Consider the following 22,726-nt stretch of genomic DNA (forward strand, 5'->3'; position numbering starts at 1 on the left):
TATCAACTCTGTGGACAACGAGGAAAAACATCTGATGGCTCTTATTCAGAAACCAGACATCTGCTATAAAATAAAAACGCACTCAAGATGTTCCTACCGCAATATATGTGGTCTCACAAACGCACGCACGCACGCACACACACACACACACACACACACACACACACACACACACACACACACACACACACACACACACACACACACACACACACACACACACACACACACACACACACACACACACACACACACACACACAGTATGCATATAAAGTAGTAGTGTGCTAAACTTTGACCTTAAACTATAAACTTGACCTTGGACCGAAACAGATAACTCATCTGCCAAGTTTGATTCAAATCACATGCAGTGTGTGTGTGTGTGTGTGTGTGTGTGTGTGTGTGTGTGTGTGTGTGTGTGTGTGTGTGTGTGTGTGTGTGTGTGTGTGTGTGTGTGTGTGTGTAAAAAATCGGAGAAGGGATTGGCAACTTTTCATGAAACTTGGTGGGAAGTATAGGCTGCCTTGAAGGGATGATTTCGCTTTTGGGTTGTAAAGCTGAAGGTCAAAATGTCACGGCCATATCTCAGCAATAGAGAGGTGATGTTGGTGTGGGCAGGGTTTGAAACCCTGGTGTTTTTATTTAATCATTATTGTTGTTATTTATTTTACCTTTATTTTACTAGGAAGTTCCTAAAATAAATCGTAACCCCTGGTTGGAGTTGTCCTCTCCTAACGTGCACGTTTCACAAAATGTGTCTGGCGGTGTGTTACCTTGCTCTACTTCTGTATGAACCATTACTCTACTTCTGACGAAAGCCTTTTCCACAAAGACCCACAGGGAGTCCTAACCAGTGTTCATACCACATGGGTACTATGACATTCTAATTGGGTCGTCCTGGGTTATGTTCTGTATTGCATGTACACGGTCAAATCCTCAATGATAATTTAACTCTGAGAGAGTACAAATTGAACCAAATGGACCTTTTGGTTTCATTTGTACACTCTCAGAGTAAAATTTCGATTTTACTGTGTACAGACCAAAATCCATTCTGAGATTGTAAACAAGATGACTATATTTACACTTGTGTTACTACATTTGACTGTGTCATCCCGTCTTTAATGCCGTTCTTCACCATCCCGTCTGTATGCCAAAGAAATAGCATATTTTGAGCAGTTTATCATTTCTCATACTTCCTTAAATAACAGACTCAATGTTGCAAAATGTCTGGCTTCTTTTTCCCTGACACTTACAATAGACAGCCTCCAACAGCAGCCCTACAAAGCTACCCATGTTGTAGCATAAAATATGCCGGTTAGCTAGACCAGCACAACAACAAAGGAATTGGCGAATTACCACAATAACTCAAACACAAACTAAGTGTCCCATAATTAAAATGGAAAAGAGATCACAAAAGCATGCAATGCCATGTCCTTGTTGTAGGCTACCTGCCAAGGAGGAGGCGAATGACAGATAATCAGTTTTCATGCTTTTTCCAACTCCATGCCCAAGATGAATCCATTAAGACCAGGAACGCATCTGTGTCATTTTAGATTTTAGCATTGGCTATAAAAAAATAGCAGATATACAAGCTCATGAGCTTGTAGATCTGCTATTTTTGAAAAATCGTTAACTTTGAGCAAATATTTGTTTGAATATATATTTTTTTAAAGCGAACATTTGTAACTCAATTATCTTTGCTTCTGCAGGGGTATAGCAACATATATTAGGATTTAGAAGACTCGGTAGAATCGGCCGCGGGTCTTAAAGGGCTAGACCCATTAAGACCCTAGGAAAAGCAAAGATTTGAGTTACAAATGTTTGCATTAAAAATATATATATATTTATATTCAAAGATTTGCATTCCAAGTTGAACTTGTATATCTGCTATTTTTCAATAGCCAAAGAAATTTAAAATGACACAGATGCGTTCCCGGTCTTAAAGGGTTAAGTTCATCATGTAGTGATTCTAACAGGGTCATTCTATTGCTACATTAAGCATCATGCTGTACAGTGCATGTCTTTAAAACAACTGGAGCTATCTTAGCACTGAGATATATTAAGCCATATTAATGCTTGTTAATGTTTTCTGTCGGGTGGAAACCTCATATGTCCAAAACTGTAACTTTTCAGGATTTAAATTCTAAAAATAGCAAAAGTAGCAGATCGACGAGCTCAAAACACATTTCAAGCGTGCAGATCTGTTCTGTTGCTGCTTTTGTGTGACGCTGTAGTATGATCAAGTAGGGCATTCATTTAGGAAAAAACACAAAAAGTTAAAATATGGAGATAAGAGGTTTCAGCCGGACAGCAACTATATATCTTTGTTGTAGCAGAGCTGCTATATTCTGCGAGTTACGCCGTCGTATTAGCATAAGGCACTTTCGTAGCTTGCCTATTCCTAATGCCTGCTACATTCCTTGGCATGTCACCTCTAAAGCAGGACTTATTTCTGGCTCATAACGTACCTTCTCACTTCTAAATTCTCATTCACTTACCTGTCCTCTCGGTCACCTCAGTAATATAGCAAAATGCCTTTGAAACCAACTTAAAAGTATATCAGTTCTTTAAAAGTAATCTTTTGGGGTTAGGGCTTATGATGGGGTTGGATTCCTATTCAGTCCAGCAGCTCAGTTAGCTAATTTCTCCTATGCGCTGTCACACAAGGACCGGACAAGGCCTTTATTCCATTATTATGCACTCCGCACTCACCATGATGACTTCAAATAAACACAATTATTCCCACACTCGCTGCCCGGGGAAACACACACACACACACGCACACACAGAACGCCTGCGTGTGTCCCATTTGCCTCCCCCTGGCTCCTTGTCGACCTGAATAAGCATGCTGTGGGAGTGTGACACTGACAAAGCCTGACAGGTTTACACTTGATTTCAGGCAGCAGAGACACAACCCCAAGCACAATGTGGGCCCAACATGGAGTCCATGTACATGGGCCGCACGCACTCTGCTTCTGCTCACATGAAACGCAAGGTTCTGTGATTGTATGCGTGTGTACCCGTCTATTGTAATGAGGCAAACAAATAGACAGTTCCTCTTTTTCTTCTAATTTACTCATTATGTCAATATAACCCTCCACACACAGGTCTGTGTTTGACACTGGTGTTGTAGCCTATACTGGCTCACCTGCCAGTGAGGAGCCTCCACAGGGGGCCTCCGTCCTACTCGTACCCATTCAACACACTGCGCCTCCAGCCATAGTGCAGCAACAAAGATTATACCCTCCCCGCCAAGCGTGCCAACTTCTTACTTCCTCTCACATAAGACTGGAAGAGCAGGTGCGGCCTGGTGACAGCCTGACATGCTACATTTCAAGGTTAAGCTTCACAACGTTCTCCACTAAGCTTGTGACAGGTGATAGGTAGTTCTAAATCAACTGTAACCGATACTGTAAACACAATAAATATAACGGTAATAATCGATTACAGTACAATAAGAAATAATACCGATAACATTCAGCATGAATAACAATGCCTTTCTTACACAGTGACAATCTGAACAGAATGCTGCATGGCACAATTCCAGAGCCTTTTCTTTTACATTTTGCCATGAAATCAACAGGCATTGGCTTATCTGATTGGCCAAACAGCCCATCATCGGCTTCACGGATTGGCCAAGCTTTGCAATGCCGATGGTGCCGCTGCACTAACATAAAAGGCGTACTATTCTTTAACAGAGCAAGACTAACACGAGTTCATGTTCATGGTGTGTGGGAATGTTGCGCTGGACGGTGCACCTGAAAGGGGGGCCGAGGAGGAACCGGCATGCTGCCGTGGCCGTGGGCCACAAGGTGTACTCCTTCGGGGGCTACTCTGACGGGGAGAGCAGCAATGACATGGATCAGATCGACGTGCACGTCTTGAACACAGTGTCCTTGCGCTGGATGAAGCTGCCGCCGGTGAGACCCGTAAGGGGAGGCGGACGCCCCCTTGACGTTCCCTCCATGCGCTGGGGCCTCACGGCCGTGCTGATCGAAGACATCATCTACCTCTGGGGAGGCTGTACTTACACGTGGGAGTACTGCAAAGTGCTTTATGCGCTCGACGTCGACGCCAACAGATGGTTCAGGCCCAGGATCTCCGGGACCGTTCCTGAGGCGAGGAGGAGCCACTCGGCCTGTGGCTTGGGGAAGGTCATGTACATCTACGGAGGATACAACCGAAACAAGCAGCTGTCTCGCTGTTGCAATGACGTCCACATGTTGGACACCACCACGATGGTCTGGGCTTTAATCAATGCCAGAGGCACTCCGGCACCCGTTTCATGTGGTCACTCCGCCACTGCCATGGAGGCAAATATGTTTGTGTTCGGGGGCATAGGGAACAACGTCGACTTGGACCACTACAACAACATCAGAGTTTTTACCACAGAGACCAATTGGTGGCTGAGCACGCCTTCCGCTCAGCTTCTTCCGGAAGGACGCTTTTGTCACGCGGCCTTTGCCTACAATGGAGAGCTGTACATATTCGGAGGCCACAACTTGGACCGGAAATTCGACGACATGTGGAAATTCAATCTAGAGACCTATTCCTGGAAGCAGGTTGAGCCCAAGGGGCAAGGCCCAAGTGGGATGTCTAAGATGGGCTGTTGCATGGTGGGAGACTGTGTCATCCTCTTTGGAAGGTACACGCCCCACGACCTGTACATCTTAGACTTAAGTCCTAGTCTGAAGATGTTATGCAAATTAGCGGTTATTCAGTATGGTCTGGAGCAGTCGAGAGTCCCCCACGACATCAGGTGGGAACTGGAAACCATGAACTGAAACATGTACAAGTGTGCTTGCTGCCAGGGGCCCACACAAACAAAGATGACAAGGCAAAGGACAAGTTCCAAGCAATGGAACACACGAAACGGAAAGAGTAGGAGATCGGCGCCCTTACAAAGGCCCCCTTCATTCAGATGGGAAACAAAGCCAGAGCACAGGATGTTCTACCAACTGCACTGCACCAGGGCACACATGTCTGCAAAGGAGATCTCTAACAATATAAACTTTTATTACATTCAGTTGATCTCCATCAGGAATGAGTATAGACACACAAAGATGAATTGGGCAAAGGAGTGCACAGTGTTGGAAGACTTCAGGAAACAGAGAACTGGGAGTTGGAAAGGAAAATGACTGCAAAGGTGGAGACCTTTGTGTTTTTAGGGCTGCAATTATCGATTATTTTATTAGCAATTATCCTATCGATTAATCAAACAATTGAGAAGCAAGTTTTTTAAAATGTTTTTTTTCTAGCATCTAATCGACTAACCACGTACGCCCTATTGTATACTTCGTCGCACATCGTGTCATACAGAAATAGTGAAGATTTTGAAAATATTTTGAAATGTTTGCCTAGACACGGATTGATTATGGATAGATTTATTAATTATTTGATTAAATCGATTAGTTAGCTGTTGCACCCCTAGTTTTGTTTTTTTCTTATATTTCTTTTCTTCTTTGTTGTTTGAGGTATACTTCGCCAATAACAATGACACTACTTCACAAGAACAACGTTAGTGTAATTGGCTGTAAGAAATATTTTTTTAACATGCATAGATTATCAAATACAATATAACTTTATCGAGTTGGCATTTCATTACATGTACCGGTACATCCCATAAGTCGGACAGTCCAATAGCCAACACAAAAATCTAAAGTGACAGAGATGCTTTCCCAGTTTTAATGGGTTAGAATAAGACCTCCGAAATCATTTATCATGGATACAGATTATAACACCATGAATTGTCATCATGTCAGATGACATGCATGCACATACTTACAAAGTCAAGTAGACACGCATGCACGCACACGCACACAATACACTACACTAATGTGAGAGGCACATTGACTTTGCCTCTAATACCTACCACCCTCTGTCTTAACACCATTGCACACAAGATATCGCAATTATTTGTCACTAGTACACTGCTCACACAGGTGTGTGTGTGTGTGTGTGTGTGTGTGTGTGTGTGTGTGTGTGTGTGTGTGTGTGTGTGTGTGTGTGTGTGTGTGTGTGTGCAGTGGTGAGCTGTGGATTTTTGAACTAAGGGTACTGTATTTTATGACGTCACGCGCGCGCACGTGCGCGCACATAGCCACTCAGCTCAGTGCTAGTTGAAATACTGTATTCAACATGTGATTATTAATGTAATCATATGTATTATTATGTTGTTGTATTGTTGCATTGTTAATTTGTTGTTTTTATTTTTGTTTCTTAATTATTTTATTTTCCTTTTAATTTTATATAAAAGCCCTTTACATAGACTCACCCACACATAAGTAGGCCTACTTAAAATAATCAGACAACTTTTGAGGTATTGTCTTTGTCTTGTCTCAGAGAACTGGGTCCTCTGCTAAGCGATCCCCTTCACACCTTGCTGTGCAGAGATGTTGTCTGTCATTGTGAGAGGAATGTTACACATTCAATTCAAGTCCGTCTTTTGTCGAGTAGCCTAATGTTATGCAAAGCAGCCAGGTAGACGCTATTGAGAACGGCTCGCCACTGACGGCGCGAACCTTGAGAGGCTATTGTTTTTAAACTAGCGTTAAAGACCGCCGCTGACGGTGCGTGCACGCGCGCCCCCAGCTCCCACAGTCAGAACTAAGGGTACGCCGTACCCCCCCGTACCCCCTACAGCTCAACCCTGTGTGTGTGTGTGTGTGTGTGTGTGTGCCATGAGCAGAACCTTGTGTTTACACACAATATACTATAGCAGTAATAGTAACGTCAACCTATACATACTGTATGTGCAAGACACCTTGTACATACTGTATAATGTAGCAAGTGTGGTCTTATACTTTGTCACTGTAGCAGCAGTACTAACATCAATTTAAAAAAGCATATTGCAAATAAAGAAGGCATGGTTGTTCTAAAATCTAATTGTATGCACTTTGTGGTGTTGATGGTGAGATTGTTATCTCGGCAGTCATTTAAATGTTCTGTTTTTGCCCCATCATCTTTACTGTGGCTGACTGTCAGAGACAAATACATTTATATTCCACAACAATCTCTGCAAAATAAAACAAAACAAAACTACTTAAGATACATTATGATGCATCAAGTATTACAGTATATCAAAAGTGTTTTTAATTACGACAATGTGTAATGTTGTTAACATCTAGAAATAATACCTTGTAGTTGATGGTTCATATTTTACTACAATTTCATGAGGGGGGAAGAATTTGGTTACCAAAGTTTGGGTCTAACACATGGGGCACAGCGGAGAGCTGTTGTGAGAAAAGACCTCATGAGGGAGAAGCATTCAAAAAAAAAAAAGTCTCCCACAGTCAATTCAAACTCAGTCATCTGCTCTGTTCTACTGTATATTTTCAAATGTGCATCTTCAATTAGCATTCAAATGCTGCCTCTTTGTTCTCCTCTCTCTCCCCCCCCCGCTCCCCCTCTCCTCCTCTGTTCAGGAAGCAAGAAGAGACACGGAGCCAGAAGTGGAGGATGCTACCTTCCTGCTGTGAGTTGTCAGGGTTCCCAGTAGAGTTCCACAGACCCAAACATGCCTACAGTCAGAGCCTACAGTACCCCTAACACAACCTTGGGATTGCACCGTATCCTTGACTTTACAGTGTGTGTGTGTGTATGTGTATGTGTATGTGTATGTGTATGTGTATGTGTGTGTGTGTGTGTGTGTGTGTGTGTGTGTGTGTGTGTGTGTGTGTGTGTGTGTGTGTGTGTGTGTGTGTGTGTGTGTGTGTGTGTCATTCTCAATATTAAAGTCCCTGTCCACAAATCCTCCGAAAAATGATCTCTGTTAAATATGTACACGTCAATTACTTTTCTCCCCGCCAAAACATCCATAAAGGAGCTTTAAAGTACCCTTTTGTTTGCTCTAACGTTTCCCTTTAGTACTCCATATCCTATGAATTGTGCATAAATTCACCCAATTTCAGCTCGATAACAACTGAGAGATGTCAGTTAGAAATGTACCCAACATAATATAGCCAACAGCGTCAGGGTCATTAAGTAAAAAAAAAAGAAAAAAATGGAGAAAAAATATTATGATCATTTTGTTTGTCTTTCTTTTCATTCCACACAGCTGGCTCGTTCTCTCAAAGCCCCCTCCCTCTCTCCCTTTCTCTCATTGAACATAACTTCGCTGGAAACAAATGATTTCCATTGAATTATTAGGCCCTTAAGTTCTACACTGCTGAATGCAAGCAAGGCTAAACCAAAGTGATATCTTCTGCCTATCTCTCCTCTGCTCCATTCAGCTCCGGGTACCAGGGACAGTACCCACTGTCTCACGCGCACGCACGGCGTTTATTTGTAACCATTTTATGGTGGTTTTGTTGTATTCCTCCCTAATTCCGAAGCACAATAATAAATCAAAACAGTTTCATCTGCTGGCCCTTGCATCAGACAGTGCTTCTGTAGCCATGATTGACAATTTCTTGACACGATGAAAGATAGCAAGTGATGAATGCCACATATATAGTGTTGACAGTCTCGTGATGAAGACACAGCAAGATTTTATCGCACAACAATTTCATAATCTGACATGGTGACCATCGTGAAAGACAAAAATATTGTTTAGTATGATTCGGGCATTAACCATGGATATGTCATTGGAGACATTCTGTTTTATGTTTATGTGATGCATTGTGAGCTTGTACTATAGGTCGGCTATTTTCGCCATGCAACACCCGTTGTGTAAGTGGTGGCTGAGTGGTTAAAAGGATAGATTTGGTCATTCATGGTCTACAGTTTGTTAGTGGTTGGCATGCATGAATAGCATGCGCGTATGTTTTGTGTAGTAAGTGTACGTCAATATTTGCACACCACACAGAAAATAAACAGCAAAACTGTTAAAATGTCTTCTCATTTGAGCAATCACTCAGGCTAAATATAGGGGTTTAGCTGTGGAAAGGGAATAAGGGGTTGATGGAAGCAAAGATTGGAACAGGTACTCTAATCGACTTGGAATGGATTCTCCCTCTCTTCTCAACAGCAAAACCCAGGGTGTTCATTTTACTCTGTGGGTGTAAAAGTAGACTCTCCCACTCAATTAAATTACCACCCCGAGGCCTGGAACGCTGGTGTAGCGGTCCAGACACCTAGGCTCCAAAGTAGCTTGCCAGCGTGTCGCGGGTTCGAGTCCCGATCCCGACGGCCTTTGCTGCATGTCACTCCCCATCTCTCTCCCCATTTCCTGTCAGACTACTGTCCTATCAATAAAGGCATAAAAGCCACAAAATAAATCTTATAAATTAACACCCCGGATTTGTATGTGCGCGCGCACGTGCACGACACATGTGTGCCTTTGTTCATCTGCCTTAAAGAGGGTCAACTGCCCACACAAGAATATATTTAGTATACAGAATATGCAAATAAGAGAATGCTTTCTCTCTCACATTCATATTCTTCCAAGTAAACACAAACACGCTCGTGCACAAGCACACAGCAAGTAAAACCAAGTAGCAATGAGGCTAAGTGAAGCTCTGTGTTGCCGGTTAACCCTACAGATGGTTGGTCAAGAGAACAGCTTGCAGTGTGAAGCTCCTGCGTGCAAGGGCACACACTGTAGCATGACCCAGTCCTGTCATAGGAGTTTATACTGTGTGTGACTGTGCACCAAGGTTATTAGAGTTTAGCATTGTTCATTCGTTTTTAGTTTTTATTCGTTTTGAGTTTTAGTTTTCAATTTAGTTTTGATTGTTTTTTAAAGTGGGTTTGCAAGTTTGGTTTAGTTTTTATTCAGGGAATATGCTTAGTTGTCTCCACCAGGCCGAAGGCATGGCCGAGACTATGTTTTGCACCCTGTCTGTCCGTCCATCCGTCCGTGTGTCCCTATATGTCCGTCCGCGTGTCCGTCTGTGTGTCCGTCCGTCCGTGGACAGCTAATCTCCGGCACCATTGGCCAGATTGACGTGGCCAGATTGACGTGACGTGTGCACACACACACTCCCTGGATGCCAGAGCAGAACCTCTGCCCTGCATTTTTCACATCAGCCTTTTATAGCGCCACCAGTAGGCCGATTTTTGCAAAACACATTTCTTGATATTACTCCCACAGGTTTTGTCCAAACACCACGCAAATCGGTACACATTATCTCTATAGTCATGTGATTAACACGGATCTGTCCGATATTTCATAATCCATTCTGATTGGCTAAGATTGGCATGTAAAGTTTGCAGGACTGGCTTGTTCTAAACAAAATGCCTCAAATCATAGACACAGTTTCCGATTGCCGTGAAACTTTGCACGCACATTCCCACTAGGCCGAGGAAGACATGCCACCCGTTTCACATTGTCCTGTTATAGCGCCACCAGGAGGCCGATTTTTGCTAAACAAATGTTTTGGTATTACTCCTACAGATTTTGTCCAAACATCACGCAAATCGGTACACATTATCTCTATAGTCATGTGATCAAGACGATCTGTCCGATTTTTCATATTCCATCCCGATTGGCACATTTCCTGACCTGGCTCCGAGGAGCACTTTTTCTAGTTTTAGTTTAGTTTTTCTTTGTTTTAGAGTTTGTTTTAATTTTTTTATTGTAATATGGGGTAGTCAGGGGTGAGATCCAACAAGCTCAGAAAAACTGTGATGGCAGCTCTACAAGCTCACATCGCTTCGCATTGCGACGCATTGTGAGCTTGTTAATCAGTGTTTTCAAGATAAACAGTATCAAGTTTTTTCAAGGTAAACAATACAAACTGTGTTCATTTTACTCTGACACACAGAGTCATGACACAACTCTCTATCTCAACACACTGACGCGCGAACACACACACACGCGCGCGCGAACGAACACACACACTCTCTCACACTCACACACACACACACACACACACAATACCAGACTGCATTAGCGCTGCCTCACACGTTAAACTATGAATGATGATTCCAGCAAATTTCTAATCTGATCCAGAACATGTCAATAAAACACTAACGATAACAAAGCAGGGTTGAGAGAGGACGCATGGTTCGTTTCTACTGATGAACATGGAGCCAGGCAAATGTACGCGACGGAGGCAGTCTCATGAATCTCCATTAAAAGCTGGTGCATCATGGCCGACTTTTCCAGTACGTTGATTGGTCAAATTGGCCTGCGCGGATGGTGATGATTAACGTCTGATTACAGCAACAGGTGTGCAAGAAATACGCTGAAATGGTGAAGAGGGATTGGGAGCGGCTATCACCCCTGCTGCTGAATATGGAAGGTACCAAATGTGTCTAGGTTATTAAAGCAATAGGCCCTACGCATAGCAGCCATATTAAAGACATTGGGCCTCTTCCTTGCTTCCTTCAAAGGTGTTGTTACCAATTCTACTAATTAAGGCTCTGTTCCATTCTGGTCAAACAGAGTTAGGGTGCTGATATTGTGCATGTTGGCGGTGCCATTACATTATTCCGACGTCCCGTTGGTCAAACTGGCTCCATTATAACTAATCCTATCTCTAACCTCACACTAACGACTAAACTAACGTTCGGAATAATGGGATGTCGGAATAATGAGCAGACCACCATGTTGGCTCACTGGAAACACTCTGCTACACCAGTGGGTCCCAAAGTGTGGGTTCCATTTGTACACTCTCAGAATTATGGGGATTCCTTGAAATTAAAAAGTTTGAGAACCACCGTGCAGCATGGAACAGAGCTTTAATTAGTATAATTGGCGGCCCAATCTGTTTACAATATGGCTGTGCATAGAGCCTATAAGCCATGGTTTACAGTGATTTCAGAATAGCTAAGGGCCATTGCTATTAAATTAAAATGTTGATCAAATACTGTTTTAAGGTTTGCACTGAAAAGGATGGCAAAAGGAAGCCACAAGGCATCTGAATAATTTAAAGAGTATAAAAGTTTCTGCCTGTGGCCATCATCAGTGTACAATGACAGGTCTTGGTTGGATAACCTCAGACAATGATGAATGTTCCCATGAGTTAAAAACTTTTAATTCCTATCCGAGTGGATCAGGTATGGATTTGGGCAATCTGGGAACGCATTCTGTGTTTTTACCTCTGGGGGCACCGAACTCAGTTTGGCTCCTCCCCTGTCATAGTCCACTTCCTCCCGGGTACTTCTGTGCCCGGGAGGACCCTACATGTTTAAGGCAGTGGTGCCAGTGGTGTGTTCTACCATATTACGCTATATACGTAGAATGCCATCCAAGGAAATTTCAAAAAACTCTTATATCCTCCAGTAACCATCCGAGGAAGCGTATCTGATACGCAGGAGGAGGGGCTTGGGGCAGCAAGAATGTAAACTTCAGTTCAAATAGCCTTTTAATACCGCTGGCCGTTGGAGTTTCAAAGTAATTCACACATTAACTACTTAACAATAGAGCAGTTATTTCATTCATCAATTTTCTTAACAACCTTGACAATGGTTTTCAGGACGTGCACATGACATGAGTGAGTCACTAAACGGCAAGCATGATGATGATAAAAAACATATTACAGCCTGGACATCACATCGGCTCTCAATTCTGGAATCCCCATGTCCTACCTACGTTGCCAGAATAGCTGCTAACAACCCTACGCCCACTTTGGAAGACAATCATGTCACCGCCTAAATACCTGAAGACTTTGGATTGGTTCTGCAATGCAGTTCTTTTTTTAAACTGTCTAATTGTCTCCACCCAGTTTTTAGCAATGTAAGCTGAGATATCTAAGCGTTGAAGCATTTTAGAGACTGACTTGTGAGTCTAGGAATCCTCTTGAGACTGCATTAATAGAATAAATTGTCGATTTTCTACAGAGAGAAGACAAGGGTGTTTCATTACTGCATGCACTTTACATCCATTAGAAGAATCTAAGCTAATGAACACAGAAATTGTCCTGGAGGTGTTTGGGGGTTATTCATTTGTGTTGCCACTTCCTTTATTTCGGCCGTTAGATGGGAAATCTCCAGTTCACCCAGCAGAGTGCGAGAGCCAAAGTAAACTCCTTTATGCTCAGGGGTGCAAACAAGGGAGCCGCTTGAAATTCTGGGGGGTTTGACAATCATACCGGCTCCCAAATGTTTATGAAATGTATAAACCGTGCCATCTTTGAGGGGACCTTTCAGGTGCATGGCTCCTGACGGCCTATTCAGACAATGGCTTGGTGGTAAAACAATTCAAATATTGGCTAAAGTACAATCCAATAGCAGATAGCAAGAGGTCCGCCGCACATGAGTAATCAAACAAAAGACCTTTTCACATTTCGCTCTAGTGGAAAATAATGGATGTGTGTACGCATCAAACATTTTTCTAATGAATAAACCCATACTAATGAGCTTCATCTACATTGTTCAGTGGACTGGACTGGCCAGCAGTTTTCAAGACTTATATTCACGATGAATACTAAAATTATGGGAAATAATTGGATATGGCAGCATGTCGGTTAAAGTGTATTACTGTTTTAATGTGCCTATTCTTATAATCCGGTTGACATGTTTTGACCACTGTCCTGAATCTGATAATGTCGTTCTCTCTATCCAATGGCATTTGTACACACGCACACGTTTAGAACATGAAAACAATCCATCTAATCATGTTGTACTTTCTGCGACCTAAGACCATGATTTACACATGTTTACATGTTCATGGGGTCTAATTACTACAGTAAAATGCTCAGTGTTCATTTATCCATTTGTAACTCTGAGGATGGTTACTGTGCACTGTGTGAAAGTAACTCCAAATGTAATGTACTTAAGTACGAATTTGAGGAATTACTGGAGTATTTAAAATGATCAGTACTTTTACTTCTACTCCACTACATCTCAGAGGAAAATATTGTATTTTTACTCTACTACAATTATCTGAACACTTTAGTTACTAGTTACTTTGTACATTTTGATTATTATAAAAAAAAACACTTCCGATCTATAAGATCTTTGGCCATTTGAAAATAGCAGATCTACAAGATCAACGCATCGCAAAGCAACGTGTTGTGAGCTAGTAGATCTGCTATTTTCAAAGGATTTTATACTACATATGATAACTTGTGAAATGGGACATTGTGCATAATGAGTACTTTTACTTTTAGTACTTACAATACTTTTGCACTTTTACTCAAGTACATTTTGAATACTGGTACTTTTACTTGTAACAGAGTATTTCTACATTGTGGTACTGCTACAAAATGTGAGTACTTCTTCCACCACTGGAAATGAGCAGGTTCCTACCTGTGACAGTAGCCTTGTTGAGGTGACGTAGTCTCCTCTGGTGGGTCTTGCCTCTGTAGTGGATCTGAGCCTGGGCACCGGAGTTGAGCTTCATGTTACACACCTGTAGGGGTGAAACCATTCATCAAATAATACATTCATTACTCAAACCAATATCAACTACATATGCTATGCTTCTACGCTGCCTTTGTTAGTTTGCTACTGTAAGTCGGCACGGCAACTGACAATAGAATGTTGATTTAGCGTGTGCATGTTTAACTCACTCTTAAAAAGGTAGGGTAAGTGATATTATTTTGGTTAAAACAAAAAGTTTTGGCCCGGGCGGCTAGGGTAGCAGTCCGGGCACCTACTGTAGGCTGCTGATGCAGCCTGACAGCGTGTCGCGGGTTCGAATCTCGATCCCAACGACTTTGCCGCGTGTCACTCCCCATCTCTCTCTCCCCCATTTCCTGTCAGACTACTGTACTCTCAAATAAAAGCAGAAAAATACATAAAAATATATTTAAAAAAAAATGTGCCTGAGCTGCTTCGTCAACCACACAACATTGTTTTCTACTTCATTATTACTTTATTTCACTGTCATTTCATGTTCTAATTTAATCAAAAAGATTAAATGAAAAATCAACGAATAATGCAACAGTGGCATGCATATAGATAGATACATAGATACATAGATACATAGATACATAGATACATAGATAGATAGATAGATACATAGATACATAGATATATACATAGAAACATAGATAGATACATAGATAGATACATAGATACTGTACATAGATAGATAGATATAGAGCGCCCCGCTTGGTAATCAGAAGGTTCCCCGTTTGATCCCCGGCTCCCGCTGTGTTAGCGTTGAGCAAGACACTTAACCCACTAAGACCGGGAACGCATCTGTGAGACTGTGCCATTTTAGATTTTAGCTCTAGCCATTATTTTATACTTTGGGCTACTCAAAAATAAGATATACAAGCTCATAGCGCGGCACTGAGTGCCGCGCTATGAGCTTGTAGATCTGCTATTTTTGAAAAATCATGATAATTTGCGAACATTGTTTAAAATATATATATTTCTTGAAGCGAACATTTGTAACTCAAATCATTGCTTCTGGTGGGTGGTCCCTGGAACAAAACATTTTGAGATGGGGGGGGGGATCTGCGACCAAATACATATAATTTTGAGGGCCCTTCACATGAAAAAGTTTGAGAACCTCGGATATTATAGCAACATACGTTTTTCAGACACCTGTTAGGATTTAGAAGACATTTGTAGATGTGTTCGGGGATTGAATGGGTTAATGACTAAATGCTACTGATGAGCAGGTTGGTGACTTGCATGGTTTCCTCTGCCATCAGTGTGTGAATGTGTGTGTGAATGTGTGTGTGAATGGGTGAATGTAATGCACAATGTAAAAGCACTTTGGATAAAGGCGCCATATAATTGCACCATTTACCATTTTATGGTTAGTTGCAGCCCTACACAGTGAAATAATCAGAGTTCATTTATCCCTTTCCATCACAGAGAGTGTACCGTTGTAACCAAATGGACCTGTATAACACTCTCAGATTTAAAAGGAGCAATAGACAACACTCGGCCACTAGATGTTGCACTCTCAACACCTCTGTTGCATATTAAGGTTTCTTGATTCCCCGACTCACATCTGTCAGGCAGCAATTATGCAGTTTGTAATGTGGCGGCTGCCTCCAAGCGTTCCTTGAGCGGAATAAAGTACCTTCCCCAACGAAAATGGAAGCACATGGATAATGGCGGCCATCAGCTTACAGAGGAAAACAAAAACAATAATATTGGACCTGACATAATTATTAAAATGACTTTTTCACAATCATAATCTTTGCGTGTGAAAACCATATTTTTATTCCACAACTTTTTTTGTTTTTTAACCCATTAAAACCGGGAAAGCATCTGTGTCATTTTTCATTTTAGCGCTGGCTATTAAAAAATAGAAGATCTACAAGATTTTTCTAAAATATTGAAAGTGTTTGAAAATGTCTTAATAATTTTGTACAAGATTTTACACAAATCTTCTCTTCTGGGGGGTCCCTGGCACACACCATTTTCAGATGGGGGTCCGCGGCCAAATACATATCATTTTGGGGGTCCTTGGCACAAGAAAGAGCAATGGGTTAAAGCTCTGTGGATGTATCGTTTTGTTTCTATTATTCATGTACATAACTACTGTATGAACTTTAAATGAACACTAAGGATGTATCTGTGTACACACCTGGCACATGGTGACGCTGTTGCCACCCTGACGACGCTCCCGCTTGAACCTCCGCACCGCAGCCTCCTCCTTCTTCTCCTTCTCCTCTACTAACCCCCCTTCCTCCTCTCCATCCTCCTCCACCTCCTCCTCCTCCTGACTCCGGGGAGGGAGGTTGCTTTCCAGCGAGCCTGAGCTCTTGCGGCGCTTCATACCTTGAGGATGAGGGTAAAGGTCAGGATGTGTGTGCCATAATCCAGTCGCCCTATGGCAGTGATTCTCAACCTTTTTCATTTCAAGGACCCCCGCTTTGCATATGCATTAGGGCACGAACCGCCATTTGATATGATTTTGACCTCTGGGACTGCAATCTTGCAGGTTCATGTACACTAGTTAAGCATTTATCTTCATGTTTGGTTTAGCTGTACTTCCCGAATGTACCTTTATACCCGACTCCTCGATAAATAAGAGTTTTATCCACAACATGTACTCTGTTTAGGAACATTCTCAACCTAATAGACTTCTATAGCCACTTTGTCAGCATTATATTGTACATATTTCTTGTTTTTCATACCAGTAACCTGTAAGCTGATTGTATGGCGTTCTGCATAGTAGTGTATATTTGTATGTCTTCTTAAATGTCATCATGATTTGAGTGCTCATTTTAAATAAGCCAAGTGCTTTTATGAGTGATCCAGTTTAGAGGACCTTGTATTGTGAATTGTACTTTTGTACCATGTCTTTCTAAATAAAGTATTCAATCAATCAATCAAATCTACACTATAATATCCTCAGTGTTCATTTAGAGAGTGTATAATGGAACCAAATGGACCATTAAGAGTCCATTTGGTTCCATTGTTTATATCAGTGGTTTTAAACCCTTTTCATATCAAGGTCCATTATTTAGTCGGCAATTGAGCCACGGAACCACCATTTGATGTGATTTAGCCACTCAGACCCAAAACTTAGAATATTTTATTGTCATTGGATAAGACAATTCCATGTTGTGTTGATGTGGTACCATAGGAGAGATTAACAGGCCAACGTTGATCAAAATAATAATTCTTGAATTAAGTAAATGCAGATGTTTAACAATAATTTAACTCTTGAGAGCGTAAAATGGAACCAAATGGACCCGTAAGGGTCCATTTGGTTGCATTTTACGGTCTCAAGAGTTACAAGATCTAACTAATAAGGGTCCATTTGGTTACCAACTCTCCATCATTTAGCTGGGTACCACCTGGAACCCCCTCAAGGACCACTGGTGGTCCCCGGACCACTGGTTGAGAACCACTGGTTTATATTGTTCCCATAACACTTAAATATCCAACAAACAATGTTATACATTGTGCTTTGTTAGGAATAGTGACAGAATGCAAACCTTTTCTCTCTCTTCTTTTTAATTAGACATATTGAACAACTCACCGACTGGTAGTTGAGTTTAAATGATATGTGTTCATCCCCAAATCTTGGGGATATACTAAGCTAAACAGAGTCCCCCTGTGGTCTATACTTGGCATGCTCCCACTACAAGCCCACTACAAGCTCATGCTGTGACGCGAAGCCTGTAGGCCTACTGCAAATCTGCTATTTTCGCTGAATGTTTGCCCCAGAATACGGACGCTGCGGTTCATGTACACTAGTTAAGCATTTATCTTCATGTTTGGTTTAGCTGTACTTCCCGAATGTACTTTTAAACCGACTCCTCGATAAATAAGAGTTTTATTCACAACATGTACTCTGTTTAAGAACATTCTCAACCTAATAGACTTCTATAGCCACTTTGTCAGCATGAGGATAAGCCTTTTCCTATGTTATATAAACCTTGTTCACTTACAGTATATCACTGTGGTGATGTGCTATGAATGCATGCATACCTTGACATGATAAATCTGTGCCTCGTCCATAACCGACTGTCTGAACTCATTCCTGAGCCTACGGTATGTAGTCACGGAGGTGATTATTCTCCAAATTACTTGATAAGGAGCAACTGTTTATTCCTTCAAAATGTTGCTGTACGGTACAGTATAGATAATCACTAAGAAACAACTACATACTGTATTGGCCAGGTCGCTATAGGACTGTAGATAAAGAAAAATGTGCGAACTAACAGGAAAACGAAATCCTCACCATCAGGAAAACAAATACAGACAGGCTTACAATGCAAAAAAGGGAGGGCTTAAATCCATTGAGAGAACAACAAAAAAAGCACAACATCAATACAAAGACCGAGAGAACAAACGTGTTTCCTTACAGTACATCAGATTAGACAGTATATTTTTCTTATGTTTACTTTTATACCTTGTTTTGTAGTGCTTTTTAAATAACTTGTATTCAATTCCTCTCCTGCATCCTAGGCCTATATGCTTTGTACTATCTTTCCTGACAGAACGCGGAGAGAGTTTATCTCTGTGGGGCTGTGAGCAACAAATACCGAACTGAAGCCAGTTTACAGCCTGGTGTTATTTTAGATGTGTAGTGTAGTGTCCATCTCAGTGGCCACTTTACTGGGCACACTCGTTCATTAATAAAAACAACCTACTCCTCCAAACGCAGAGTGATGGGGCTGTTGACTTAACAGTGGTGGAACAAGTACATTAACTTAAATACTGTACTTAAGTAAAATGTTGAGGTATTTGTACTTTACTTGAGTGTTTCCAATTTCCAAAACTTTTACTTCTACTCCACTACATCTCGCTCGGATCCAAATACATGTATTTGAAAACTTTAGTTACTTTTTCTTTTTGATTATTATTACAAAACATACATTAACCACTTCAGCCCTATATACATTTCAGCCATTTGAAAATAGCCGACCTACAAGCTCACAATGCGACACATTGTGATCTTGCAGATCTGCTATTTTCAAAAGATTTTAATTCATTGTATACATTTGAAAACTTGTGAAACAGGACATTCTGCATAATGAGTACTTTCTGCTTTTGGTACTACCGAACCCTAACCCTTAAGTACATTTTGAAACCAATACTTTAGTACTTTTACTCAAGTAAATGTTTTATTCCGGACTTTTACTTGTAAAGTATTGACATTGCATTGACATTGCATTATTGATACTTTTACTTACAGTAAGTTAAAAATGTGAGTACTTTTCCCACCACTGCGACTCAGTGTATACAGCATTGCATGTATAGAATTAGAAAGGGTCACAAGCTTGAGTTACAGTTCCAAAAAGTGGTGTGATCTAAGACAAGTGACTTTGAACGTGTATGATTGTTAGCATCTTCCAGCCTCTTAGAAAGAGCTGCCCTCCTGTACAGCACCGGTTCTCAACTGGGTTTCTCAACACCCTTCAAGTGTCCTTGAAGGGGTTCAATTCAAGGGAGAGTTTTCAAAGACCAAGACCAAGAGAAATGCTGCTCATTCCCCAGGTTCCCCAGCTAAATGATTGATAGTTATGAGCCAAATTTACCCTTATGGGTTTGAAACTCCAAGAGTGTACAAATGGAACCAAATGTGTACATTTTCACAGTTAAATTAACACTGTGGACTTCATAGTGTAGAAAATAAAAATAAATGCTGGTCCGCGTGGGTCCTTAAAATGATAAAGGTTGAGCATCACTGCAATACAGTGGGTAGAGTTTACTGAGAATACATAAACCAACATCCAGAGACATATTTCTTCTTTACAAATCATATCTGGATATGTGCACATTCAGGGGGAAAAACCTCTTTGACTGGAACACGCATTCTAATCAGCTGTGTGTGATTAGAGTCGGGTAGAGCGGCGGAGCTGCAGTGCGTGATCACGTGCCCTCCGGCAGGCTGCAAGTGACACAAGTCTGTCTCAAACTAGAAAGATGCGTTCCAGATGCTGGAAAGCAGTGGTTCTCAATCTTTTTCATGTCAAGGACCCCCAAAATGATAGGTATTTGACCGCGGTCCCCCAGCTCAAAATATTTTGTTCCAGGGACACCCAGAAGCAAAGATTTGAGTCACAAATGTTTGCTTTAAAAATATATATATATTCAAAAAGGTTTGCACAAATGTTCACGATTTTTTCAAAAATAGCAGATCTACAAGCTCATAGCGCGGCACTCGGTGCCACGTTATGAGCTTGTATATCTGGCATTTTTGAATAGCCAAAGTATAAAAGGTTAAAGTGGTTAAAATGATTGTGATGCTATATTAACACATTTTGCTGGGGACCGCCCGGAACGCCCCCAAGGACCCCAGGGGGTCCCCGGACCCCACTTTGAGAACCAAGGCTGTAAAGGGTGCTGCATTATGCCCCCTGTAGCCGCACAGAAACCCCTCTCTCTCTCTGTGAGAGCGGCGAGAGGACAATGGTCACTCGATGAAAGCTAACAGAAATGCCACAAGTACACAAAGAACAACTCAGTACAACAGTGGTGTGCAGAAAGGGCATCTCTGAAAGCGCACCTCGTCAAACCATGAAAATAGACGAGGCAAACAAATTGGGGTCGTACCTGCCTGGTAAGTAGGCTGTGTGCATTAAAATGGCCACCGAGCGGGCATTCAATTTGTCCTCCGGAGTCTGGCTGCATGTTGTTGGAGGGTCCACAGGGGGGCGGTAAAGCAGCATTACTACGGTCTTTAAATTAAAACACCTGCATTACCACAACCGTTGCAATGCACGGTTGCACAACGATGCAACTATAGAATACACTTCCTGGTCCTGGTACAGCAAAATTCCAATCAACCAATAGAAAGGAGATCAAGGGCCAGAGATTCATAATGTTTCTGTGATCCTAGAAATTTCACATAAATGGTAGCATTTCTTTAACAGCAAAAGTGGTGTAATTGTACTAAGTTTATTGAGCTTTCAATGCTATTTTAATGTTTGTTTCCCCGTTTCTTTTCCCACCTCTTTTTTTAGGTGATACGACAAACCTATATAAACCATGATGCATCACATGGTAGGAAATAATACATCCCTGGCCTGAACATCCCATCAACATCTGATTCAACCAGATAAAGGCATACTGTAAATCTGTCCTAAATCACTGTACTGCATGTCCTGTTAAAATGCGTAAGGCATTCATGCATTTGCTGATAAGGTTGTCCACACCAGAGTGTTACAACAGACACATGAAAAAAAAAAAAAAAAAGTCCAGATAAGGATCTTGTTCCGGCTCCACTCCATTTGCCAGATAATAGAAGCTGATTCCCGTGGCACAGAGAAACGAGATGCGTCTTTTGTGAGAGCACCGTTCCCTAATGCCTGTAATAGCCTGCCGATTATGGCTGACTGACAGCATAAATCAAGCCGCGGCACAATGCAGGCTTGGCCGCAAAATGCGGCACCGCGAAGGCGGCTAATTGAATTCTTAGCTTTGTGTTATATGGATGATAATGGCCTCAATTAAGGCGCTGCCACTTTCGGTCGCGCTTTGTTGTTTCTGCCCCCCCCAAAAAAATAGCTACAAATCTCTGTCTCTGCAATCTTGCTCTTGCGAGAGAGCTTAGACATTGCTAAGACACGATGCTGTGGGAGCTGCAGAGGGGAATAGGGCTTGCAGTACATGCTATTTGCTTTGAGACTGAATCACATGGCTCAGGTAAAAAACAAGCTTGGTTGCTTAGATGCGATTCCTGTTGTTAAAAGGGCAGGTTCGATCACTCATGTAACATCATCACGGAACCTTTTCATATGTTCGCCATGGCATTGATTCAATGATGGTATTGTGACTTGCAAGTTAATCTACCAGTCACCCAGTAAGTACAATATAATGTACTTTTGATGTTCTCTGGTCTAAAAATCTAAAGGGCTCATAAAAAGGTCACTAAAGGCATTATTGAAGTTAGGTTTTATATACTAACATCAGTTATAAAGCTGACCACAGTAAGTGGAAAACCTTTATGTGTAGAATTTATCAACATATCAGTTTAGAATAAAAATATAACCTGGCACGCATCTCTGTCACTTTTTTGATTTGAGCTTAAAAGCATTATTTTACACTTTGGCTATTCAAAAATAGCAGATCTACAAGCTCATAGCGCGGCACCGAGTGCCGCGCTACAAGCTTGTATTTTACAGCAAACCTTTTTCTAACTCAAATCTTTGCTTCTGGGGGTCCCCGGAACAAAATATTTTGAGATGGGGGTCCGCGGCCAAATTCCTATCGTTTTGGGGGTCCTTGACATGAAAAAGTTTGAGAACCACTGATATAGAACATACGTTTTTCAGAAAACTGTTAGGATTTAGAAGACATTTTGTAGAATCGGAACCTCAGGCCTTAATGGGTTAAACTAAAGTGACGCTTTTGGAAAAGACACGCGGTATAGACAGCTATACCCAGTGACATGCTCTCCTCACTCATGTGTAGTCAGAATGACAACCTGACAGCCTTTAACAGGCAGCCTGGCCCTCGCTTAGTTGGCACCG

At 41.7% G+C, this 22,726-nt stretch overlaps 1 protein-coding gene across 1 annotated transcript in view; it reads right to left on the minus strand.

Moving 5' to 3' along the window:
* Positions 1-16,458, minus strand: part of LOC311059973 (zinc finger protein 385B-like) — a 69,650-nt gene extending 53,192 nt beyond the window's left edge. Inside the window, exons 1-2 of the mRNA XM_084078095.1 lie at positions 16,381-16,458; positions 14,136-14,238 (exon numbers count right to left, since the gene is read on the minus strand). Coding sequence (XP_083934221.1) covers positions 14,136-14,238; positions 16,381-16,389 — 112 coding nt within the window. The 5' untranslated portion in view covers positions 16,390-16,458. The remainder of the gene's footprint in view (positions 1-14,135; positions 14,239-16,380) is intronic.
* Between the last annotated feature and the right edge of the window lie 6,268 nt (positions 16,459-22,726).

The sequence above is a fragment of the Gymnoscopelus microlampas genome (assembly GCF_963454915.1).
Source record: "Gymnoscopelus microlampas genome assembly, chromosome: 14".
Lineage (NCBI taxonomy): Eukaryota > Metazoa > Chordata > Actinopteri > Myctophiformes > Myctophidae > Gymnoscopelus > Gymnoscopelus microlampas.